This window comes from Lissotriton helveticus, chromosome 2_1, assembly GCF_964261635.1.
Source record: "Lissotriton helveticus chromosome 2_1, aLisHel1.1, whole genome shotgun sequence".
NCBI classification, from domain to species: domain Eukaryota; kingdom Metazoa; phylum Chordata; class Amphibia; order Caudata; family Salamandridae; genus Lissotriton; species Lissotriton helveticus.
In genome coordinates, this window is record NC_136059.1 from 1,849,175,923 (window position 1) to 1,849,202,895 (window position 26,973).

At 47.9% G+C, this 26,973-nt stretch overlaps 1 protein-coding gene across 3 annotated transcripts in view; it reads right to left on the reverse strand.

The window, feature by feature from the left end:
* Nucleotides 1–26,973, reverse strand: part of LOC144818905 (UPF0462 protein C4orf33 homolog) — a 61,145-nt gene that overhangs the window by 18,397 nt on the left and 15,775 nt on the right. For all 3 annotated transcript variants that reach the window (XM_078676769.1, XM_078676768.1, XM_078676767.1), the window contains exon 3: nt 21,934–21,994. In XM_078676769.1, the coding sequence (XP_078532895.1) occupies nt 21,934–21,994 (61 nt within the window). The remainder of the gene's footprint in view (nt 1–21,933; nt 21,995–26,973) is intronic.

The window sequence follows — 26,973 nt, forward strand, 5'->3', positions numbered from 1 at the left end:
GAGCATCACGAGGGGACTACCTGGTAAGGTATCCTGAGGCTGAGAATCACATCAGCACCTCGCTGTTGGTCGCGCTGGTCGCGTTTTCCTGAGCTCCGCTCTATACAATTTTAACGACCCGTTTTGGATTTATTTTACTTTATTATTTTTTATTATCCCTTGTTCTTAGCTCCCCGCTTGCCCCCTACCTTGCACCATAATTTGGAAAAACCCACCGCTGTTTGGCGGACCCGGTTCTGGGGAGGTTGTGGTTGCCGGCGGACATCTTGCCTTGGGCAGAGGAGGGTGAGCGCCATTTTGGAGCGTCCCAGGTCAGCAGGGATGCGGAGAGCACGCTATTTAGGGCGAGCATCACGAGGGGACTACCTGGTAAGGTATCCTGAGGCTGAGAATCACATCAGCACCTCGCTGTTGGTCGCGCTGGTCGCGTTTTCCTGAGCTCCGCTCTATACAATTTTAACGACCCGTTTTGGATTTATTTTACTTTATTATTTTTTATTATCCCTTGTTCTTAGCTCCCCGCTTGCCCCCTACCTTGCACCATAATTTGGAAAAACCCACCGCTGTTTGGCGGACCCGGTTCTGGGGAGGTTGTGGTTGCTGGCGGACATCTTGCCTTGGGCAGAGGAGGGTGAGCGCCATTTTGGAGCGTCCCAGGTCAGCAGGGACGCGGAGAGCACGCTATTTAATGCTCGCCTGTTTCGCGCAGCGGAGACGCGCAGCGGTGGCGCCTTCCCTGCGCCTGAGTCGTGCCAGAGTCCTGCCCGTCTGCGCCCGTCCGCGTCTCGGTCGCGGCGAGGTAGGACTCTGTCACACTCTTTTACTGTTATTGTGTATAGTACATTTCCCTATCGTTTTTGGGATGATTGTTTATGGCTCTGCTGAGCTGCGTACCCTGCGCCATCCCTCTCCGCTGTGCCAATGTTTACCACCGGGTAAGCGGATTTTGAGGAAAGGCTGTTTGACCTGTGGCTGGCGGCTAGTTGTCTCTTTGGAACTATCGGCACCACCCCCTTCCCAATACTGCCAATGCGCTCTTCTGAACACCAGGTCGCTTGGCAGACATTCTACGGACATCTGGGATTTACTTTCCAACTCTCAACTCTCTTGTCTGTTTCTAACGGAGACATGGCTCGGGGAAGGCTCAGGCCCGGATGTGGCAAAAGCATTGCCCCCGAATTATACCATTCTTAGAAGTGATAGAGTTGGGGGGAGAGGAGGAGGTGTGGCTCTTATTGTGAAAAAGGATCTAATTTGCTCCTCTTTCCTGATAGATAATATATCTGGTTGTGAAGCCATTGGCTTCAAGCTGTCTCTTTCATCTCGCCAGACATGTACTGGACTTCTTGTCTATAGACCACCTGGTCCTATCGGTACATTTTTTGAAGATGTACAGGTCGCTCTTTCCACTCCCTGTATGCGCTCGGCGCATTGTCTCTTGCTGGGGGATTTTAATTTCCACATGGACCAAGCAGCAGATCCAAATGCTGTTAAAATCCAAGATGTCGCGGCATTGCTGGGCCTTGTTCCTTATATTAATAGCCCTACCCATAACAAAGGGCATATTTTAGACCAAATCTTTTCCACCAAACAGATTGAAGTATCACCCCCACTCCCAGTGTTATGGTCTGATCATTTTATGTTAAATTTTGATATCCCTTTTCATATTAATACAGGGCAGAGAAGACAGAGTAGTGTGCCCCGACGATCAAGAGCCTTCCACCGTATTTCGCTGGAAGCGATGACTGACGCTATTCGTCTTCATCCTTGTGAGTTCACTGATGATTTGGAGGCAGACCTTGAGGCGGTGCAGAAGTGGCTAACTGACAGATTTGATGAACTGGCTCCTGTAAAGACAGTCAACTCAGTCTGTCACCTAGCCTCTGCTCCATGGTTTACCCCCTCACTAAGAAAAATGCGCCAAGAGTGTAAAAAAACTGAAAGGCTCTGGCGACGAAAATACGATTGTGAGGATAAACAAAGATATAAGGATATGATCAAAACTTATCACAAACATATTGCTGAGAGTAAGCAAAGCTATCTAGAACACAGAATAGATGAAGCCAGCAACACAAGTAAAGAGCTTTTTAAAATAGTTAAAGAGTTTACTTCACCTGTCGCTTGCTCCCCTGCCCACTCTCATTCTGAAGAGTGGATAAAGCAGCTTGCAGCTTTTTTCGCTCAAAAAATTATGACAATTCAGGAGTCTTTTCCTGTTCCGGACCCTATACTGTCAGCATATAGTCCCACACTTCCCTCTTTGAGTGAATACACCACGCCCTCTCTTTCGGCTTTCCCACAAATGACCTGCTCAACCTCGTTTGATCTTCTATCTCGACTTCAGTCAGGTTCTCCTATGGACCCTTGTCCAGCTAAATTCTTGGGCCGAGTAGCTGCAGCTGTTAACAGCCTGCTGAACCCTCTGTTGAACCTGTCTTTGTCTACGGGAGTGGTTCCCCCGGCATGGAAACATGCACTGATTTTGCCTCTAATCAAAAAGCCAATTTAGACCCCATGACGCATGCTAATTACAGACCGATATCCCTTCTCCCTGCTCTAGCGAAGGTTGTTGAAAAACACGTGCAGCTCTCGATTACCAACTACATCGAGAGCAACAACATCCTTCATGACACACAGTCGGGGTTTCGTGCTAACTATAGCACGGAGACAGCCCTTCTGGAGGTCACTGAAGCTATCAGGGAGACGCTTGATCTAGGGGGTAAGGCTGTACTAGTCATGCTGGATCTGTCGGCGGCTTTCGACACCGTCCCACATGACGGTCTCCTTTTAAGACTCCAGGAGATCGGGTTTCGTGGGACGGTGTTGGATTGGTTTAGATCTTTTTTGTCGGACCGCCGACAGGTGATCTGGGCACCACCGTTCTCCGCTGAAATGCCGCCGCTAGGGGTGGGGGTTCCTCAAGGATCCATTCTGAGCCCCATCCTCTTTAATATCTATATGGCCCCTCTGGCGGCGGTGGCGGAGGCTTTTGGTGCCCAGGTCATATCCTACGCTGACGACACCCAGCTCCTGTTCACGTGCAGGAAGGGAGAGGCGTTTGATGGGGCAAAAATCAGGGACTGCCTTGGTTCCGTTTTTGCATGGTTCCAACGACATAGCCTTAAATGCAACTCAGACAAGTCTGAGTTGCTTTTTTTTGGTTGTGTTCCGGACCCTTGCTGGAAATCCTGGTGGCCTCAGGACATGTTTCCTCCCGGGTCGGCATCAATGCAGGCCAAAAATCTTGGTGTGGTCTGTGACGTAGATCTGTCTTTTAGATCTCAGATCAATGCATTATCAGGGAAATGCTTCAGCATCCTGAGAATGCTCAGAAAATTCTTACCGATGTTATCACTGCAATATAAGAAAATTGTAGTTCAGGCATTAGTTGGATCACGTTTTGATTATGCTAATGTCCTGTATGTAGGTCTGCCGAAATACCTGCTGGCAAGATTGCCAGGTACTTTTGTTCTTTAGGTTGTCACACTGGGGGTATTTACCTGTTAGGTCGTTAAACTTTCCCTCGGACCCTCCTTCACGAATTTGTTGTATTGTACTGAGCAGCTGCGGCTTGCGGCTTGTTTCCATATCTTAGCATCACACAGCAAGTGTAGTGGTGCCCTTTAGCTCACCCAATTAATTCATTTAGTTTTTTCGCTCACTACGGTTTCTCATCATGGAGGAGTTTGGTGGTCTAGCATTCGATGAAGAGGATCTTAACACCATCCTCAATGATAACCCTAGCATATTAGATGATCTACCCTCTACTTCCAACTCCACGACTGAAGATGACTGGGTTAAACTGTTGAATCTCAAGAAAAATCACTCACGCATCTCTCTACACGGGGTGATTATGAATGAGTATCTGCATGGCAAGTGTGCACCGTCGGGTCTGATTGTTACCACGGCGCCACGACTATTCCTTACTGATAAAGAGTTCGTGAAGAATTGGGCTTTAATTGCTTGGCGGTGTACCCGTGACTGGTTGATACTAATAATAAAAACAGCTAAAAAAACGGCCGATGCACTCCTGATAGAGATCCAGGTTCTGGAGGGCCAAATCAACGCAGCTATTAGACCTGTGATCTATAAAAAGAACTTGGACGAGGCCAACAAGACCAACAAGGAATACCGTGACAACATCCTACTTAACAAAGTAGAGAAGTTTAAAAAAGATCTGGCACGGTTCTCAATGGAATCGGCCTATCCCTATTTGAGTGACACTTATGTAGCTCCATCTACTAACTCTAAAGGGAGAAGATACGGGTCAAACTACTCATCCTCGGGCTCAGATTCAGGCTCCAGCGATCAAGGAAATCCCAATGCAGGCCCCAACTTCGGCACCCGTGGCAGAGGTTTCCAACGTAGAGCCAACAGAGGCCGAGGTGCTCAACAGTACCCGAATCCAGGACAATGGTGGCCTCCAGGCCCATGGAATTACCATCAAGGACCTATGGGTCCCCCACCAATGGGTCATCCCATGCCCATGTACCCTCCTAATCCGTCATTTTACTATGACCAGTCTTTTTTATGGCAGGGCCGGGGCAGGAATCGCGGCAAAAGAAGAGGCCAACAAAATGTCAATTGGGCTCCGCAGACCAGCAGCATGACCGGACCAACACCAGGAGCTGCGACCTCGTAGTGAACCTGAGTTCTAGGGCCATCACTCCGACTGAGAATGCTGTGTTGAATAAAGGGCTGAGTTTTGTCCCCACCTATGTTGGTGACCGGTTCAACACGAGGTGTAAACTGGAATGTTTCTTTAGGAAGATCCGGTTGCACTTCTTCTTCAAAAAGTCTGATCTAACTACGGCAGCGGGCGACTCATCTGATCCTGGTGAACAGAACACTGGCCTCAAACCTAAGTCGACCTTCACACCCCTGAACCAGCAAGTGCCAGCTAATGTCCTAGCCTTCGAGCAAGCAGTGACACATGATGTCATGAACAATACCCAGCAACGGAAGAACTTTGTCAATCTGTCTTCCTTGGAGAAACAAGCATTGTCCACGCTTGCTAACGATAGTTCCCTTACCATCAAGCCCGCGGACAAGGGAGGTGCGATCGTGCTGCAAGACACCAACATCTATCAGGCAGAATGTGAAAGACAACTGAACGACACCAGGGCGTATCGGCGTCTTCATTTAGACCCCACTCAGAGAGTCTCGAATGACATCAAGAGTCTTGTAGAAGAAGGATTATCAGAGGGGTGGATCACTCCCCAGGAGGCGAGATATCTAGTAACAGCACATCCGGTAACTCCTTACTTCTACTGTCTCCCCAAGATACATAAGGCCCAGAGACCACCGCCTGGACGACCTATTATCTCGGGGATAGGCTCACTACTCGAGCCTTTATCTACCTTTGTAGATTTCTTTCTGAAGCCGATAGTGAAAGAGACACCAACTTACCTACAGGACACCGGGGACGTGCTGAGACTACTTGCAGCTGCAGAGTTCGACGCGGAGACTGACCTGCTGGTCAGCTTCGACGTCGAGTCTCTGTATACGTCTATTCCTCAACAGGAAACACTTGACTGCATCAGAACCATCTTGGAGGCCAAACAATTAGATACAATAACACCTGTATCCTTCATAATGGAATGCGCCAGGATCGCCATGATGGAGAACTTCTTCCAGTATCAGAATGAGCTCTACCTCCAGGTGTCAGGGACCTCAATGGGGAGTGTCTATGCACCCAGTCTGGCCAATCTATACATGCACCAATTTGAGCAAGATCACGTGCTGAACCACAGTAACCCCTTTTTCCACCAGGTGGTACTGTGGAAACGTTATATTGACGACATCCTCGTGATTTGGAGGGGGTCGGCCGCTGAGGTGTCATCTTTTCACGCCTGGTTGAACACAAGGAATCAGTTCCTTAAGTTCACCATGGAGAGCAGCAAAGACAGACTGGCTTACCTTGACCTCCATATTTTTCCAGCAGAGGGAGGCCTACGAAGTGAACTCTTCAAGAAACCCATGGCACGGAACTCGTTATTGTCATTCCAGAGTTTCCATCCGCAATCATTGCGTGAGAATCTGCCTGTCGGCCAATTCCTCAGGGTCAGAAGGAATTGCTCTTCGAACTCTCTATATGAACACCATGCTGCGGAACTAGCATCTAATCTGAGAGATCGGCACTACCCGAATCATCTTGTACGCAGAGCTCACAAGAGAGCTTTCAACAATAACCGTGAGGCTCTTCTACAACACAGGAGGTCTGATGGTACCAGAGACCGAATGACCATGGTACAGACTTTTACCACATCCTCCAATGCGGTTAAGAAAACGATACTCAGACACTGGAAGATTCTGAACTCAGGGGCTGGTACTATACCCCGACCTTTGTTTGCATTTAAGAGAGGACCATCAATTCGGGACAGTTTGGTCCATACTAGACCACGGAGAGAATTGAAACAAGGAACCAACAACCTCTGGAATACCATCCCAGTACAAGGCCATTATCCATGTGGCAGCTGTGCGGCCTGTCCACAGACACGCAAGACCTTAACAGTTGACATCGGGACCACGAGACCCTGGAGGCTCACTAAACACACGAACTGCAACTCAGACAAACTCATCTACTTGATCACATGTCCATGTAAGAAGCAATATGTGGGTCACACAACAAGAGCCATCAAGGCTCGAATCAGCGAACACAAAAGTACGATCCGCTGCAAGAAACAATCTACGTGCCTCACCAACCATTTCCTAGAGGCAAAACACAAAGCAGAGGATTTGACCTGGGTGGTTCTTGAACAGCCTTACATTCCACCGCACATCGCTGATGTCTCGCACTTTTTATTTGTTAAAGAGCAGCGTTGGATTTTCAAATTGAAAACTGATGTGATTGGATTGAATGACAACATTCCGTGGTTCTCTATCTGAACGCACTCTCCGTGCTCTACAACCTGTGTGTGCACCATTTGCCATTGCGATACTCCTCCATCACCTTGCTGGGGACTGAGCGGGTACCTCCAGGTGCTGTGATCTAGGAGGCCGCGTAGACCTGTTAAGTGGCAGCTGCCATACGCAGCCTTCCCCACTAGCAGGGTGCACCAATATAGGAGGGTTTACCGCCTGGGGGGGATGCATAATTACTTTCACCGTCCAGACGTGTATAGACTCTAATTTGATACCGGGCACTTTCTGATTCATTCGGTCATGTGTATTTTCCCAGGTAGGCTTCTTGAAAGCAGTCTGCAGCCTCCAAGGATGTACATCTTTGACTCTCTGGGGAGGGTTTTTGTCTGCTTTAGTTTGCCTGTGATAGGTCCTCGGAACACTTACCCCCGGGGGGTGTATTTATTTGCAAAAAGGTAGATATTGTACATTAAGTAACATACATTTTCATGGGCGTACATTACAAGCACAGTCACATAGTAGCGCCCTACAATCACAGGCGTCTGACTTAGGATGCATGGGCTTCTCAATGGAGATTTCTTCTTGTTGATCGATACCCCCTGATCCAGCATGACCTAGTCGGCCTGATTAGCTTATGAGGGTGTAGTGACTGCAGACGAGTTATAGTTTCTAATACATCGTCTTTACATTTTGCAGAGTGAGGTCGCGCTTGAGAGGCCTGCTAGTGCCTTTAGGACGCGCATGCGCCTAGCCGATACTAGGGGTTGACAGTAGATGCGGTAGGAATAGCTTGAATGGGTGACGCGGGAGAGCCCGACTAGTCCACCCGGTATGCGCATGCGCCTACCTCAGACACGTTGCGATTGGGGTAGCGTTCTCATCTGCTGTGGGGACAGTCAGTTTCACGCATGCGCGCCATCGCTTTTGTCTTAGAGGCGCATGCGCGAGGTAGTGTCTCAACAACGCACAGGCGCGGTTGCAGCGGGATACGTACCAGCTGCAAATCATCAGGCCATTAGCGCTAGTATATAACTGGCCTTGACCAGTCCGTCGGTGCCTCCCCTTCGGCTCGTGAACCCTCCGTGAGGTACCGACAGACAGGTGAGTTGGGACTACATGAGTGATATCGTGTTGTTCTAGCGTGCACTTTGAGTCTGGCCGTTCAATGCGCTCTTACTTCTTGACCTTAGATATGCTTGTTGGGATGAGGAGTTTCCCCCTTGCCGCTTATTCACCCCTTGTGTTTTCGTTTTGATTACAGCAAAACTGTTGAATGTAGTTACAGATACTGCACACTCTCTCAGTGGAGGTATAGAACTAAGCAGCTTGTCTGTAGTCAATATATATTTGGCAATATGCATTGAGGTTACATCACAAATGACTCGTCTAAATGTGGTCATCTGGTCTTTCATGGTGAGATCTCACCTGTGGGCAATTCAGAAAATTATTGGGTTAGGTAGACAGTACAGTGTACTTTAGTATTGACAGTGATCTGACCTAGGAACTGTCTTTATTCACACGTCTAGAGCGGGGCCTTATCTTTCCGAGCAGTTGCCGGGTGAGGTGAGGCTTACTTCCCACAGATTGATGGGTAAGTGTTAAAAAAAAATTTTGTGTTCTTGAAACTCTATACAGTAGCACTTTTGGTGACGGTGTTCTCGCGCCACTAGAAGGATCATCATAAGTTAGTGATTGATCTGTCTGAGGTTGCTGGAATGATTGCTGGTTATGCACAGTAACAATACGTGGTACTTTGGGCATATTCAAATAATCTAGACTGTCTATGTTTCAACAGGCACCACGTGGTTATACAATTTATATATGGTTTTCTTTTGACCTTTCTACTACAGGGAAGACCAATCGCATCCACTGAGCTACTCGAGAAGATGCGGTAGGATGGTCGTGTTCGACCACTCTTAGTTTACCTATAATTTGGTTATTTGATCTTATTTCTTATTTTCAGTTTATTTCTACACATCTGGTAGTGTAATCTGCAGTAGCATATGAGAGCTTGGCCCTGATGAATGCCAGTGAACTTACACAGTACGGCAGAAACATGTTGGCCTTATTTTTGTTTTCCACCAAGCAAGCTGGACAGTGATTATTTTACGCTGTCATTACACTATTTTTAATCTGACGTCCAGGCAAGCACTAATAAAGGTCTTCGTTTGCCTTGACAGCCATTTTAGCCACTGCACTATATTCATATATTTTTTTGCACTGCACTTATCAGTACCACCTTTGTATTAACTTTCGCGGTGTTCAGACCATGACTCAGTCATGCATTGCCAATATACACCTGGGCGTTTGCAGACTAACCATGGCCTGAGTGTCCTACATGATGAGGCTCCGCCAGTTGGGTGGTCTGATAGGACTCAAACCAGCAATTGTTGATAGTCAATGTATCTGTTGACTTATCTGGTTGTTGTGTGTATTTTCCTGTGCACTTTTGTTTCCAGCGCGATTTCTGAGCACCTCGGCGTCACCCGACTGACAGGTACTTTTGTTCTTTAGGTTGTCACACTGGGGGTATTTACCTGTTAGGTCGTTAAACTTTCCCTCGGACCCTCCTTCACGAATTTGTTGTAAAGATTGCAGATAGTCCAGAACTCTGCTGCAAGGGCAATCTTTGGCCTCCCACGCAGAGCCAGAGCTTCCAGTTTGCTTAAGGAGTTACATTGGCTCCCTATCTCTAAAAGAGTTATTTTTAAAACTCTGACTCTGGCCTTCAAGGCCCTGCATTCTGTAGGCCCTGCGTACATCAAAAAGAGATTGGCTTTTTATGTTCCAAGGAGGATGCTGCGATCGGCTTCATCTGCCACGATTGCGGTCCCGTCCATCAAACGTGCCCGGATGGGTGGTCGGTCCTTTCGCTATTTAGCGTCCCTCCATTGGAATGGGCTTCCGATCTCTTTGCGGAAAGCCAATAGTCTCTTTACCTTTAGAAAGGAGTTAAAGACGTGGCTCTTTTCTGCGTGATCGCTCTGACCACCTGAGTTGCTGAACGGATACACTGGTCTCTGATCTCTTTGCAAAAGTGCTGGGACACCCGCATGGGTAGCCGTGCGCTATAAAAGAGTATGCACATAACATAACATAACATAACATAGACTCTGCTGGAACCCTATGCTGGTCGTGGGATGAGTTGCGTAAGAGAGAGAAGGTCCCGTTGTTGTTTGCCCCCTCTATCCCCCTGCTTCAGAACCCAATGATGCCCTGCATACTGGATAATATGAGTAAATCTCTGGCCCAGAAAATGCAGCTCCAGACGTTTGAGGACCTATACCCTGGGGATGAGTCCAGATCTCCTCCTGTGGTGCCTGAGGGTCAACTGGTGCGATTCACAGAACTCTTTTTATATCATAGAATACGCACGGCGTGCCATGCGCTGGGGGAGGACTTCCCGAAAGCGCCACCGACACTGCGCGCACTTGAGAACGTGCTAAAGTTCCCTTCCTCACGGAAACTTGTCACGCACCTTTATACTAGTACGCAAGACACTGCTCCGATACTAATTCCACCCTCCCTCCCTCACGCACTGGAACGAGGAGCTTGATCAGCCAATGACGGATGCTCAGTGGGAATACTGCTGTGGGCAGCTCTCTGACCTTTCCCCGAATTACAAGTTACGGCTCATTCACTTCAAGTATCTGCATAGATACTACAGAACGCCTGTGGGCTTACATAGGATGGATCTTTGGACGGACAGCAGCTGTTGGAGATGTGGTTTTGCCCCAGCTACCTTTTTGCATGTGGCTTGGCACTGCCCTAAGATTGTACGATTTTGGGAGAGGGTTTTTGAGTCGGTGAACGACATGCTGGGGGTGTCACTGGAGCCATCTCCCATTCTGGTCATTTTGGGATATGTAAAGGACACCCCGCCCAAACTGCGCAAGTTACATGCACTCCTGCTCTTGTTTGCAAAACGCCAGGTTGCAGTACACTGGGGTAGACGACGAGTGCCCTCCTTAAGTGACTGGGTCAGGGACATTACCTATGGGCATACACAACATAGTACCTTTTGGGAGCTGATGCCACCTGCCTCTAGACCTCGAAATATATGGGAGCTGTTCATTGCTTGGAATGCCAAGATTCAGGGGCCAGCCGAAGATGAGGGAGTGGGAGGTCCTCAGAGTCTCTAGTGGGATCTGGATATATATGCAACTAATACAAGCTCTGCCGTAGCGAGTCGAGTTAGTTGTATTCAGACTGGTGACTAGATAAATACCTGCATGGGGGACATTTGTTACGACAACTGTGTACTGAGATGTCGCTATAGTTAATAATCTGACTTACAGATCTGTACTGAACTGGCTAGTTGTACTGTATTGACACTGTTTGTTCAAAAATATCAATAAAGAAAACTTAAAAAAAAAAAATATATATTATTGATAAGTCTAATCAATGCCATGCAGACCAACCGGGCCATATCAAGAGACAGATGCCTGTGCTCCAACCTGGTTGGTTCTATCTGACAGAGCAAATGTAGTCTCTAGAGGTGGTAAACTCGCGCTCTAGAACAAAGAGTTGGGTTTCTAGTGCAACCACAGTAAGGGCCAGATGTATGACCCATTTTTCATGCGCAAACGGGTTTGCGACCCGTTTGTGCATGCAAAAACCTACAGTGCCATGTAAAATTCTTAAATAGCGAGTCGCAATTTATTTGCGGCTCACTATTTAGGAATTGCGAGTAGCAATTAGGAAAGGGGCGATCCCTTTCTAATTGCGTTCGCAAATCAATGTACAAATGTTTTGTGACCGGAATTGCGATCGCAAAACACTCACAAATTACCACCCTCTTCAAGAGGGTGGTAATGCAGTCGCAATTCGGAAGGGATTCCCAGGGGACCCCTTCCACTTTGTTCTGTCTCAAGAAATATTTTTTAAGGGCAGGCAGTGGTCCCTGGGACCACTACCTGCCCTTAAAATATTAAACGGAAATTTTTAATTTTCTTTTTTTTAAAATGCATCCTGTTTTCCTATAAGGAAAACGGGCAGCATGGGAAAAAACTGCTTTATTTAAAAGCAGTCCCAGACATGGTGGTCTGCGGAGCCCAGCAGGCCACCATACCTGGGAGGGCCTGTCATTCCCAATGGGCTTGCAAATTGCGAGAGGCTCATTAATATTAATGAGCCTCACAATTTGCAACCCCATAGGGAATTGCAAACAGTGGTCAAAACACTGTTGTACATGCAAAAAAACGCCTTGCAAATTGCGAGTTGCAAAAGACTCGCAATTTGCGAGGCACTATTTTGTGAGTCGTACATCTGGCCCCAAGTTCCTTATCTTATTCCATACTCTTGAGATATGCCTTAGCCTTACCTTGAAGCACTGTACAGAAGATTTCCCACAATATATTGGGAGAAGTATGCCTCCTCCTAAAGGAAGGCAGAGAAATATTCGTGCATCAGCTACTCCATATTAAAGCACCAGATTACAGGTGCACCAGCATATGTGTGAATGATGGGGAATTCCACTATGAGTGTACAGATTGATCCCGGGTAAGGATGCACAAACCTGTGGATGGGAGAAAAAAGTAGTCAGTTTGAGAGAATTATTAGTGAGCAGCTGAATAAAATGTAAAGGACCTCTTGTCTGGGTGCCCGATCAGCCAGCCAAATGTCACACAGGCCCAAAGAGGTAACCCAATCAGAAAGCACAGCATTAGTAAGAATTCTAATGGTACGTTAGTGGCAGACATTGAAATCACTTCTTACTGCTGTAAGCCCATGGGGCATATCTACCAATAAGTTCTCCATTATCTGCTGAGTTCCCTGAGTAAGAAGGGGAGAAGTGTAAACACTCAAGATCAACCAGGAGCTACCTTCCAACTTCCGGTCTGTCACCAGGACGTACCCCCCTAAGATACCTGTGTGTACCTGAGAACCCACTAATGTAGGGACATATATACTAGTAAAGCCACTGATATGGAGTCTGTACTGAACCTCAAGTGATACAATCTGTTGTAATTTCCCATGGATGAACCTATTGCTTAGATCATTAACATTCTCAGATAGAATGTGGCACATAAAATGCTCAGTGGAGTGTTCTGTGGGCATTATAGGATCTGATGCAGACCTGGGCGGCTGTCGAGTTGTGTATGCTTGGCCCTATTAAGAGGTTCTATTAATGGAAAGAGCATACTTCTGGAATGCTTACTACTTTTCCTCCAGTCTCATCCACATCGGTCCCAGCAATATGAGTAGATTGCCACAGAAACAACTTCAACTTCAATGAAAAAACTTTTCTGTAACTCTCCTATTGTCAATATTATAATCATAGAAGCATCTGTTGCCTTGATAGATCATTGATTCTATTAGGAGCTGCAACAACTTGGGAGTGCTGGGCAGACTTACCCCCAAACCTAACTGCCCCAAAATATAGAAAAAACATAAGAAATCACTTAGATACCAACAGGTTTAACAGTACCTTCAATGAGGCTGGGCCCCCAGCCACCTGCAGGAGCAGTGTCTGAAGGTTATTCTAACAAAACGGATGAAGAGCAATCTCAGTCAAACTCCACATTATATTAGCAAAGGCATTAAGAAGCAGAGAAAACAAAAGTGAGAGACAAAGGCAAAGAATTCTGAAACCAAAAGCATTTAAGCCACACTCTCAGTCATAGCTGCGATCTCCATAAAATGTTATTAGCCTGATATTTCCCTTTCTTTATCAGGCTCCCTGAAACATTGGTCATTGCTGATTCTGCTCTGGGAAGCACTAGTGGCATGGTGTCCACATCTGATTGCTTCTCTCATAGTGTGCCACTATTGAGGTATGCATCACACAGTGTAAAGTGGTCCTTGAGTCAGAAGGTTGGGCCAGAGGATATATTGAGAGAAGTATAGGCTGAGAAATAGGGTAGTGCACTTGAAATACTAAATTAGAAGAAAGTGATAAATATATAGATCCATGTGAAAATCCGCGTGGGCTTATTTTTGCATGGCCAAGAAAGTTTTCAAACTTCTAAAACTCACTGCGGCTGAACGGGTTACTATTCCAGGAGGGGCCGCCCTGTGGTCTGCCTGTGCGAGAAAATAGTTAAATACATATACAATCGCGGACGAGACAAAATAAATGAAGAAGCATGCCCGATGGGGGACTGCACTCAATGCGGATCGCACTAAAGGTATATTAAAAGTGTGCTTACCGACATTTAAAGGACACTGTGTAACACCGCAAATAAACAATCCAGTCTGGATGGGCAGTCCGAGAAGGAGACAGGGGCCGAGGTGGACGGCGCTGAAAATAAAAACAGACTGCAGCCTCGACGTGGGAATGGTGTGGGAAGCAGGAGCAAGTCAGGACGGGAGAGGAGGGGAGACCGCTTGCTAGAATATGCACTCATGAAGCACAATCGCATCTGCCTCCCCGTCCCCACAAAGGAGTGTGCTGCTGTGACAATCCATGTGGGATTATTTTTGCATGGCCAAGAAAGTTTTCAAACTTCTAAAACTCACTGCGGCTGAACGGGTTACTATTCCAGGAAGGGCCGCTCTGTGGTCTGCTTGTGCGAGAAAATAGTTAAATACATATACAACCGCGGATGGGGCAAAATAAATGAAGAAGCACGCCCGAGGCGGACCGCACTCAAAGCGGATCGCACTAAAAGTACATTCAAAGCGTGCTTACCGACTTTTAAAGGACACCGTGTAATGCCGCAAGTAAACAATCCAGTCCGGATGGCAGTCCGAGAAGGAGACAGGGCGGTAACAAAGAAGCCTCATTTTTAATCACCAGCCAGCATTTAGCATAAACGATGACGCCAGCCAATCACAATGATGGGCGGGGCTTCAACTCTTCTGAAATCTCCTCGATTACAATAAGCCTTGCAGAGCGAGCAGCGCATGCGTGCTGCAACGCAGGTCTGCGATACCAAAAAAGATTCATACATGAAAGCACAACAAAGGAAATATGAGAACTCATGCTGCTGCATAAAAATACTCTGAGGGATGATCATCTAGCACTCCATAAGCCCACGTACAGGCTTATCTGATGTGTATATTTCATTTACCCCAATGAAGGCAGGGGCATCACCAACATATTGTGATGTTTTCTAGGGGCTGCCGTTAGGACAGCTGCCCCCAGAGAGCTACACTTGAGAATTGAAGACATGACAAGCTAAGTCTTCAAGGGGGTAGAATTGGTGACTATGAGATGATTAACCATTTTCCAAAACTCCTGGAGCTTGGCATATAGAATAAAGGCTCTAGAGTGCAGGAACCTCTTTTGATGGGTGGTTTTAATGATGTAGCATCAATTTAGTATGACATGATACTTACTACCTTTGTGAATGAGGTGACACCCTCACAAAGACATCAGGCCTCCCTTTTGATAATCACTCACCATTATATTGGGTCTAGTAAATAAATGTAAGGGGTATTGTGGTTTTATGGTTCAGGGATTGCTAGGGGTGTGAACAGTTAGGAGGGTGTCATCATAGTATTTCCAACTGCCATCACATATGTATATTTATAAATTAATAAGTATTACTTAGTAGTGTATAAGTAAAAGCACTGATTGTTCCCGCTGGAATTTTATCAGATCTTTGTGGCACAACTTGCGGAGACTCTCTTAGAGGTGTTCAGGGAAGCACGGGGAAAGGCGATATTACCCCCCCCCCCTGAGAGAGGGAGTGATTTTCATGGCACCCAAACCCGGGGGAGAAAAATTGAGTCTGTCCTCTTACAATCCCCTCATCATGCTCAATGTAGGCGTGAAAATACTGTGTAAGTTGCTAGCAGAATGACAGCGGGTGGTGGTGGGGACACTAGTACATGAGGACCAGTGAAGATTTATGCCCCAACGCAGCACCGCCCTAAACCTGAGGATACTCACACTTGTTCAAAATTGAGTGCACCATTGCCGTGAGGATTAGGTTTTGGCCTCAGTAGATGTTATCAAAGCATTTGACACACTAGATTGGGCTTACCTGAAGCGGTATCTGCAATAGATGGCATTCAGGCTCAACTTTTGTAATAGGGTGAGTCTTCTCTACACTGCCCCAGGACTAGAGTGCAGAATGGAGGGGTGGTCTCAGAACAATGGGAGGTAAGACGAGGAACGCTGAAATGTTGCCCACTATCCACGCTACGAGCTGTTTTATTTACAGTGGCCAGCAGATACTCTGCCACCACTGTTGTCACAACTAGAAGATTTTGAAGCGGTGGCGGGGCTGTGGATTAATAGAAGCAAATTGCTGCTGTTCCCACTAGGGTCACTACTCAATACCCCTGACGATAACCTACATGAACTGAGGCTGTGGTGGGAAACGTGAACCTTCAGGTACTTGGACATTATGGTGGCTCACACCTTGGAGGGGCAGCGTCTCCATAACACTAAACTGTTGCTGAGAGGGCTGACAAAGTCGACCCAATTTTGGAACACATTGTCGTTATCGGTGGCAGGGAGGATAGCTGTGGCAAAGATGGTGTTTCTTCCTAAGTGCCTAACATAATTCAGAATTCACTGTATAAGCTGGCATTTAACATTAAGACACTGGACAAACGTATGACTACTAGTTTGGGCAGGGAAGTGTAGCAGGGTGGCGCAATTGCTACTTAAATTGGATTTACAGGAGGGAGGCATGAGACTACCTGATCTCGAGCTCTATTACTTCACCACTAAGCTGAAACATGTGGCACTGGTCAGAAGATGAAGATAATTGTGAGAAAAAACTGCTGTGTGGTACCTGTGGCACTCTTTCACTGATGGAACTACTCATGAGAGGGTCGAAAATGCTGGCCAACATTCAATACATAGTTTGTCAGGTCGCGAAGCTATGAGCAAGGGTGATTGTTGGAAATCAGGAATTGTTTGCAGTGTCCCCCCACTTTTTGCCCCATTTGAGACCCCTGGATGCAGGCTTTCTGACTCGGAAGGATGCCATGGGCTCTAACAACCAGGGCCAGTGCTAGGTGGAAAACACACTTAGAATACAGCGGTTTCACTATGGGTTATGGTACTCCTATGATTGACATGACCTCTCCTATAAGGCCCTAGTACATAATATGGCAAGAGGATCAAAACCACCTTCAAGTCCCTAGTATATAATAGGGCATAGCAGTTTAGAGGCCAGCAGACCTTTCTGCGCTTGCATGTGTGCACTGCTGAGGCCTGAGGCCAGTTTAAAAGCAGCCCTGTGTTGCAGAACTGTTTATAACATGTCCATTGTGCCCAAACTTGACTTTGGTGTTTGGGGCACTTAAAACTTAATAAACTACAATATTTTGGCAAACTAGGTACCCCAGAGTCTCCCCTAGTTGTCCCAGTGGTGAGGGTCAGGTACTTATAAGGAGGGTACTTATAAGGAGGACCCTTACAAAATAGGTTTTATATGCCTTGGGGCTAGTGAAACTGCACATTTCACTTCCTACATTGTAGCAAAGTGCTTCCCAAAATTGACTTTTGTGCTAGAAGCACTGTGTAGTGAGGATCTGCAATATGTTTACATATTCAGAACCCCTAAAGTATCCCCTAGGTGATCCAGAGGTAGATATAGGCAGGGCCATTATAAAAGATGTTTTCAAGCCCCGGTGTTGGAGAAATTGCCCAGTTCATGTTCCCCATGGCAGATCCCCAGCCACATAGGTTAGAAGTTATTAATTAACAACTCCTGCCAAGAAACATAGAAAAATATTGTTCACGGACTTAGTAGAATGGTCTTGATAAAGCCAACAATATGCTGTTTAATTTATCCTATAACGTACAGACAAGAAGTTAGAAGACTTTCTTGTCTGTAAACCAAATTTCAGTCTTCCAGTGATCTGCCTGATTGGTCAGAGTAAAGTGGATTAGCAAGGTTGCTTTGATGAGGTGATAAGTAGCCCCTAGGGTGAAAGAGCCATTCTGGGAGGAGAGGGTTCTGCTGCATAGTAATGTCAGAGCAAGGGGGAAGGGTTGTAAACCATGATCAGGAGGGGACAGGCAGAAGAAACCAGATCCATTTATGCCCCTACCATCTGAACCCAAGCAGATTTGGGCTTAAGGAAGGAATTAGCAGATGCCAGTGGGAGGAAATCTGTGGACATGAGCCATCCTAGAGGTTGGTTTAGCCAGCTCTTGCCTCTCTGCTGAGACTCCAGCCAGATTGAGGTTTGGAGAAATAGTTCTTTCTGGGAGACCAATAAGCCACACTTTGGAGAGAATGGTCATGCTCTGGGGTGTTGCCCTGTACCTCACTGGAAAGTAGTGCCCACATCTGTGACCCCAGGGAACACTGAATAAGTATCTGAGAGGGGCAGTGTGCCTCTGACATGTGCTGCTTGAACCAAAAGGAAGAAGAAGAGTCCATGCCGAGAAGTTTGATTTGCACCAACCAGGCCCTGCACTCTGTGCCTGCTGCACAATCTGGAACTACAGCCCTGTGGATCAAACCTGCGTCAATAGGACTAACTAGTGAACCCCCTGCAAGCTACAGGTTAACAGGACTCACCTGGACAATCACTACCAAGAATCCCCAGACTGGAGTACTACCAATGGATTTGTAAGGGTTTTGTCCAAGTGGATTGTGGGATTTGAAGTACCAAACTTTCAAGGACTTCCATGTAGCTTCCAGATCCTTGAAGTCCATTTTTGACACGTTAGGACCCTCAGAGGAACTTCAGGAAAGAGTTCCAGAAGTTTGGAGCAACTTGGGGAAAAAACCTCCATAAGTGGACCGACGCAACCTGGCCAGCCAAGCCGGCGACTCTCAACCGCGAGCCGGCCGGCATCCAGGTTCTTCACAGTGAAAAGCTCCGGAGGTCCGACTTCCACAGTTTGACTGGGAGCTGGTCGAAACCCAATCCGGTGAACCCTCACTGAATCCAGCCTGGTGAAGAGCATTCAGGGACACCAGTGGAAAAAGCTCAGTAAAAGTTTCAAAGTCCGAACGTAGAAAACGTGACCGGGACCAACCTGGAGAGTCAAGCTGCCCACCTTCAACCGTGAGTCGGCCTGAATCCCTGGTTTGTTCGCTGGAAAGCTCCAGAGGTCTGGCTTCCATAAGTTTGACAGGGAGCTCCTTGCAAGGCAAGCCGGCGAACCTTCACCGAATCCGAACTGGCTGAGAGCTTCGAGGGACCCTGGGAAGAAAAGCGTCAGAAAAGTTTCTAAGTCAGAAGATAAAAACTTTGACCGAGCCGTACTGTGAGGGGTAGCCAACCAGGGCTCCATCGCGGTCATCCTGAAACTTTTACTTTGTCCTGGTCTAGTGCGACCAGATGTCCCGATAGGCGCTATAGGTTTCCATGTGCTATATAGTGCTAAATCTGAAAAATAAATCATATCTCCGGTTCCCCACAATTAATGATTTTCGTTTTTGTGTCATTTTAAAGATAAAAGTATTTTGTATTTTCATAAATTGGTGTTGGATTTTCATTGGGAGTGGTTTCCCAATTATTTACTCAATTGGTGTTTTTCAATGCGTTACATACCTGCCTTTGAAGTTAAGCCTACCTGCTCGCAGCCACGCTACCAAGGGTTGAGCATTGGAATAATTTTCTAAGGCCTATTCTGAGCCCTAGACTGTGCGAGTGACCTTATTGCCAGTAGCAGATGCATATTTGCCACAATAACCCACTTTCCAACAGTTGTATTGTTCATTGTTGATATTCTTTTGAAGGTACCTATGAAAATGAGCAATAAAAAGATACCTAAAAAAACCACTGATTGGACAAAGATTCATTGGGTATTTATGTTGTGTGCCTCCTCACTAGCTTGCTACCCCACACCACCTCTCCTAAGGAGGCCTTGGACTGCTCTGTCTTGCTAGCTCGAAAGAGTCAAGTGATACAATGGGGCAATTAGTTCCTAGCAGACGGAAAGTTGCACGCTTCTTACTTGACAAAGACTCACATCGTTCCCAAGTAATTACCCACTTTCTTACAGGGTTCCAAGGATAAGTCTGGAAGAAGCAGAACATGTTTTACTCTTATGTGGACCGCACTGGTTGAGAAAAAACCTAGGTTGGGTGTTGTGGCTGAGCACAAGCCTCAGGACGGATTGCATGTTGAGCAGGAGAGTTAGAGACTGGTCACAAGTTTCAGAGTCCAAATAGAAGTGCCAATTAGGTTGGTACAGGCAAGTAGCAATGTGATGAATTAGAAGCCTCTGTGTGCAAGTATGAGCCAACCGAAAGTAGAAAAGCATTATAATGAGTGGGAGGCACACATTGGAAATACAATTCCTTCTTGTTTCCTACATTACTTCATTCTCTATAATGTGCTGTTATCTTGCAAGTGTAGGTCAACTACTCATACCGTGGCTCCCAAAGAAGTAGTTTCGTCAAAAAGACATGTTTACTATTTGACGGAGAGGACCATAACATCAGAGGAGTTGAGCACAGTACAACTTGATACTAGCATGGTAAGGGAATAAGCGTAGTGTCAATGTGAACAACAAAGAGCAGTGGTTCAAGAGAGTTGGAACTCTGTATTATGTCTGGGTCTGTCACTCAATAGGGAGTCTGAGGGACAGTGACTTATGATGATCATTTGAAATCCTAGCACTCAGCCAGCATTCATGGTGTCACACAACAGTAAAATTTACAGGAATTCTATGGCTATGGCGATGTTAGGCACCAAGGAGTCGTTCCACCAGGTCACGGTCAGGAAGGCCACGTCTGGGGCGGAGGTGTCGAGCAGATCCCAGAGCTCGGTGGCGTGTTTGAGTGCAGAGCGGGTGTTGAGGAGTATGCACCAGAGGTGGTTGGGTCTAGTACTTGGAGGTTTGGTGGCTCTGTCGTAGGTGAAGCTGCAGGTGTGGCAGGAGAAAGGTCCGTGAGTACGTGTCGGGCGGCTTGGAAGCAGGTGTGGTTTCGGCCAGCGTTGAGTGCGTAGAGGGTGTTGGCATCGTAGCGGAGTCTGGTGTTGTGGCGTTCACGGGGTCCAGGGGTTCTGGCGCTAGGCACGGTCCAGGCGCAGACGGGCTTGCCTTTGGCGCACCAGCGGTGCGCCCGCTGCGTGGCCTCCATAAGAGGGGGATATGGAGGGAGGAGCAGCTGGGAGGCGGGAGTGGGGTGGCCAATGGAGAGCAGGGGGGCTGGGTCACAGGGACGCAGCGGCGGGAAGGAGCAGGAAACAGCGGGAAAACAGGCAGGCGGCAGGGAGCAGGTACGAAGCAGCTGGCAGCCATGTGGGGAACGACCTGCCTGCAAGCAGGGTCAGAGGTCGCTCATACGCCACTGCGCGGCCTCCTTAAGAGGGGGAGAGGGAGGGAGGAGCAGCTGGGAGGCGGGAGCGGGGTGGCCAATGGGGAGCAGGGGGGCGGGGCTGCAGGGACGCAGTGGCGGGAAGGAGCGGGAAATGGCGGGAAAACAGGCGGGCGGCAGAGAGCAGGTACGAGGCAGCTGGCGGCCATGTGGTGGCGTGGGGAGCGACCTGCCTGCGAGCAGGGTCAGAGGTCGCTCCTACGCCACTGCGCAGCCTCCTTAAGAGAGGGAGAGGGAGGGAGGAGCAGCTGGGAGGCGGGAGCGGTGTGGCCAATGGGGAGCAGGGGGGGCGGGGCCACAGGGACGCAGCGGCGGGAAGGAGCGGGAAAACAGGCGGGCGGCAGGGAGCAGGTACGAGGCAGCTGGCGGCCCTGTGGTGACGTGGGGAGTGATCTGTCTGCGAGCAGGGTCAGAGGTCACTCATACGCCACTGCGTGGCCTCCTTAAGAGGGGGAGAGGGAGGGAGGAGCAGCTGGAAGGCGGGAGCGGGGTGGCCAATGGGGAGCAGGGGGGCGGGGCCGCAGCGGCAGGAAGGAGCGGGAAGGAGCGGGAAACGGTGGGAAAACAGGCGGGCGGCAGGGAGCAGGTTCGAGGCAGCTGGCGGCCGTGTGGTGGCGTGGGGAGCGACCTGCCTGCGAGCAGGGTCAGAGGTCGCTCCTCTGGTGGTGGTCGATGTTAAAGTAAAACAAAAAAGTTAGTTTTCTTTTGAAATTGCAATTACTTTTCTAAAACAAAATAAATGCATCCATGTTCATTCAGCATACATTGTGCCCATGTGCCAAAGTCTTTACAACCATATCTCTAAAAATCTACTTTTAACATAATTGCATTTGGATACGTTTAAAGCATGCTATTCGAGAGCAGGAAAAGCACTTACGGGCAAATTTCAACTTCCAGATACTGCTTGCTTTCATCACAGAGGAAAAATGCTTCCACCACTAAAAATAAAGCATCAATAATTGTTTTGTGTGTTGACCAAATCCGGGCAAACAGACTTTCAATCTATTCATATGTCATGTTTTTACTGTTAAAGTTGGGTAAGATTACTCCACCATTACTCTTAGTGGACAGATATAGACTTTCTCTGTATGTCAACTAATAATTATTGCACCACTTAATGGAACTGCTGTTCATTTGCATGAAGAGCAGGGGTGGGTGATTTTTTTTTAAGCCAAGTCTACCAGAGAGCGCAGACTGGTTCCAAAATACCTATTGTCAGCTTCCCAAGAATTAACAGTGGCCCAAAGCCTGATCATTGTTCACCATTGTTTGACTCTATTGTTACTCTCATTGGGTTCTTCTTATTTGAAGGCTTGCCTTGTCCAGCTTGCATTTGTCCCATCCCTGGAGTAGAACCTCTGTACTTTTGTCTTTCTACTACTCATATCTAGGGAACTTGCTTTTTCTTTTCAGTTAAGCACTCTAAGAGTGTGCATCAGGGGCGTAAGGGAACTTGAGGGGGCTCCCCTGTAAAGTACATGGAGATGCGCCCCCAAGTTACGAACCCAGGAGTGCCTAGGGCCCCCCGCTCTCGGGGACCCACCACCCATGCACAGTGCCAGACAAGGACCCTCCTGGAGCTCAGGGTTAATGTTATGCCACTGGTGTGCATCTATTTTCTAGCTGTCTCCCTTGTGTGCTTTTCTCTTCTGTGCTCTGTTGCTCTCTCGGCCCCGTGCTTCTCTTCCACGTTGCTCTCGCCATGTTATTCTCTCTATTATGTGCATCTCCTCCAACCTCTTCGCTGCTCTCTTCCTCCTGTGATTCTTTTCCCTTCCTTGCCACCTGCTTACCCTAACCCCCTCCTCCATTGCCCCCGACACGTGCGGTCCTACTTTTTTCCCTCTACTTCAGATTCAGATTATTTATTTTTTATTTTAATTTACAGATTCATCAAAAATGCCCCCTGTAGTACAAGAATGCAGCATAATGCAAGTGCGTGCCAACAAAATGACGCAGCAGCATTATTAAAGCTTTTTTTACCCCCATTTTCTTTATGCTATGCACCATGAACAGAAAGCATTGGATAGACCTATTGGCTTTACCAATGCTTATTTTTTAATCAGTGCTCCTAAAAATAATTGTGTTGAGCTTTGGGTTTATTTATTTTTTATTTAATTTGGATGCGTAAAAAACACAGATTTTTTCTACCCAAGTGGTAAAAATAATAGAAGATATTGCAGATTCAAGATTGTGTAGGAATATTTTGCCCGGCCTTAGTCAAGAGCCTATTAGTGTAGATGAGAGCAGGCAGTGGTGACTGACACGGTCTGTGGCGACAGAGGCAATGCAACTCACATAATGCTTAATACTGGCATTTTGCCTCCTTCTAATTGCCCCCGTTGAGCATATTACAGGACCCAAGCACAAGAGCAATGGACTGATTTGCTCAGAATGTATATCATGGCAAAACATGAAAGAAGATGTGCTCTCAACAGGGTGCTGTTGGAGGGGTGAAGCATCAGCTGAATCCAAGTAACATCCATTTAGGCATCAACAATTTATGAGTGATATTTCAGTTCAATGATATGTTTTCTGTGTTTCTTGTCAGCGCTGATGGGATCTTTCAGTCCCCTACATTTTGGGCAGGTGTGCTTCGGACTAGAAAGTGGAGTGGGGGTTCCGACACCCACCTTCCCCTCACCACAGTGTAACAGTGGTAGCCTGGGTGGATGACTGAGGTCCTTAGTGTATGAGTTGGTCTAGTGATAATAGGTCTCGGCCCGCTGCCTTGGCTATGAAGTTTGTGCTTTCTCTATAGCTTTCTGTTAGGAAATGTTAATAGCCTCGGTTGACTTCTGTGGGAGGGGGTGGGGCAGGATGGGGGGAGGGATTGGAACTAAGCATTGGGTCACTGTGTGCAACAGTGACACTCAGCTCTGTACAGAGGGTGGTGAGGGATATATGTGGGTAGGCATTGTGTAAAAGATCGATCTCAGCTGGTGCCTGGGGGGTGGGGGGGGCCTAGAATTACAGAGCTATATTTGTTGAAGGGGGTCTGGTATTATGCTGCAAATACATTCCGTTGTTGTTGCGCATAATACCGGACTCCCTTCAAGAAACATAGCTAGGAAACAGAGGTTGGTCTGAGCCAAAGTTAGGCACTGGTCCTTTACCAGTCTTCACCCAAGGATGTTGAAGGTGCTGAACCTGCAGCTAGTGCAGGTCAGCACCTGAGGAATAAGAAAAAGAGAAAGTGTAGGAAAGGTGGGCAAATTTTTGCCAAAGTTCCAGTGAGCCAAGGTCTACATTAGTAGGGGAGAACTCCAGAGTTGGAACTGGTGAAGTCAAACCTGACCCACAAAAAGTCTTGACTAGTCCGGCAACTGTTAAGCATTAGATGGTGGTTCCTCATCTAAAAGTAGAGTGAGTGGAGGAGAGGTGCTTGATTCAGGATGTAGTGACCCCCACTCTAACACAGCGAAGGCACAACCTGCACCTAAAAAAACCTAAAGGTTGGCACCTTCACCCGTCAGTGAAGAGTTAAAGGTTTTCTGGTCACTGACAGCGGTCAGCAGCCTCTGTTAGCCTTTAAGGCTGCACTGGCACGGTGGCCTGGTCCCATGACAAATAGCAAGAAAGGCCCCCTGACCCTGTTGGTCATGGTGGGGTTGCTGAAGTTGTTGGACATCTTTGGGTAACCTGGGGTTAGCCCTGTCAGATGTAGACGCCGTTCATCCTCAAGAAAAGAACCCGGGTAAAGAAGCAAACAAGGTACATTTTATGTTGTGTCCCAGCATGGTTGAGATATGTTAGCCCCACAGAGGGAGTGACCTGGACAAGGGGATGCAAGGCACAGTAGGTATTGCAACAATCTTAGCCTACTTCCTTACTTATCCTCACCTGATAAACTAGGTAAGCTCTCCCAGATTGTGGCTGAGCTTCCTGGCTGGTTCGCTGGGGAAGGGGGGGGGAGGGAGGAGGGGGAAGTGTAGGGAACTGTTTTTTTGTTGCAGTACTCCCCCACTCTTTGGTTGGTATCTGGTGCAACTTTGACTGAAAGTGTGCTGGGTTCCTGCTAACCAGGCCCCAGCACCAGTGTTCTTTTCCTAAAATCTGTTCAACAATTGGCATGTCTTCAGCCCCCCTGTAAGTCCCTAGTATATAGTACCCCTGGTACCTAGGGCCTTGGGACTGAAGAGGGTCCAGTAGGGCTGCAGAACAAATTGTGTCACCCTAGGGACCCCTTGTCAAGATCATTCAAACTGCCACTGCAGGCTGGGTGTCTTGGTGCAGACAAAGCTAAATGGTTGACATGGTACACAGCCCTGTGAGCCATGCCTGCAGACACTGCATGAGATATAGGTAAGACACCCCGACGGCAGGCCTTACAGCCGAAAAGCCAGGGTACAGTATATCCCATGTGTTGAGATATATGCCTAAGAAGATGTGACCCTATAATGTCAAAGTCTCTGCTTAGACATTGTAAGTGAACAGGGAAGCCATACTGAGTAAATGGACTGGACAATCATCATTACGAAGTCGCCAGCTCCATGATGGTTTCACTGTATCCCAAGATGTTTGGTACCAAACAGCTCGTCTTAGGCATCAGGATTTATTAATAAAAGCACACAGAGGGCACCTTAGAGATACCCCCGAAAACCTAACAACTACTAGTATGGTTGCCAACTGGTCTCAGCGAGCCATCACTAGACAGGTTACTGGTCTCCTGGGGTGAGAGCCTTGACTCTCAGAGGCTAGGTACAAAGCCTGCTCTGGGCAGAGGTGATCACACCTCGTCCAAGCATAAACTGCCTTCCAGGGCGGAAAGCTTCAAAGGCCATGCCGCATTTGAAATGTGACCCAAGCCTCTTCAGATAGTGGAAGATGCCAACCCCTATGTTCTGACCCCACTTTTTGGCTGGAGGACAGGTGGGAAAATGTGTTAGATTAGGAGGTGGGCCCACACCTAGCCAGAACCACCCCTAAGGTGGGGCAGCAGATGGGGACACCACTTTTCCAAATCCTCCATCCATTGTTGGAGAGGCTTAGCCAATTAGGGTCAGGGTTATGCCCACTTCCCACAGGAAGTGGCCATATAGAGGGTGTAGTCACCCTAAGGTAAGTAGCCCATTGGCTACTACCTGGTACTCCCCTTAATGCCCCTAAATTGAGTGTGAAGGTGGCACACCTCGACCCAGAACTTCAGATTCAACTGACCTAAAGAAGAAAAGGAGGAGAAAAGCTGCTGAACCTCAGAACAGAGACAATGGCACAGAGTTTTGGGGTGTACCCCTGTCTGCTGCTTCAAGACTAGACTATCAAGGTGAACTGTCTCGTCCTGCTGCTGTGTGGTCTCTAAGAACCCCGGAGGACCACCAGCCTTTGCCAAATACCAAGTACTCCCTTGGAGTAGAGGCGCTACTACCCTGGAATCCGCAGGCAATGACAACCGCAGAGTCCACCGGCCAGACTGACGCAGCAACCAACCAGGAAAAGGTGCTCGTGCTCTGGAAGATCACTTCTGTCCCACCCCTCAAGTATGGAGGAACAAGACTGACCGGTGTCTGTGCAGTACCAATCCCCGGGGTACCGGACGCCCTGTATCAAGACCGCCCACAAAGAGTCCGGTCCGGACTCCAACTGCCCAGAAAGCAAGCACCATGTCGAGGGACATCAGCACATCCAAGACCCACTCTGGGAATGGCACAGCAGTCCTGAAATCGTCCCGGCCAGCTGTCTGCTCCTGACTGTGAAGGCCACCTTTGCGCACAGAGCCTGGCCGACGTACCCGTTCTGCACCCAGCCCGCCCAGCCTGGGTAACAACAATCCGTCTGTGCCCCACTGCTGCTTAGGCCATTGAGACCTGAGCGCCCAGTTGGTAGCACTCAGATTTGCCTACAATTCCTCCTTTGCAGCCTGTTCCTAGGTGAAGCCCCCTCTTCGTAGTGACGCTCTAGCACCCTGCACCCGGCT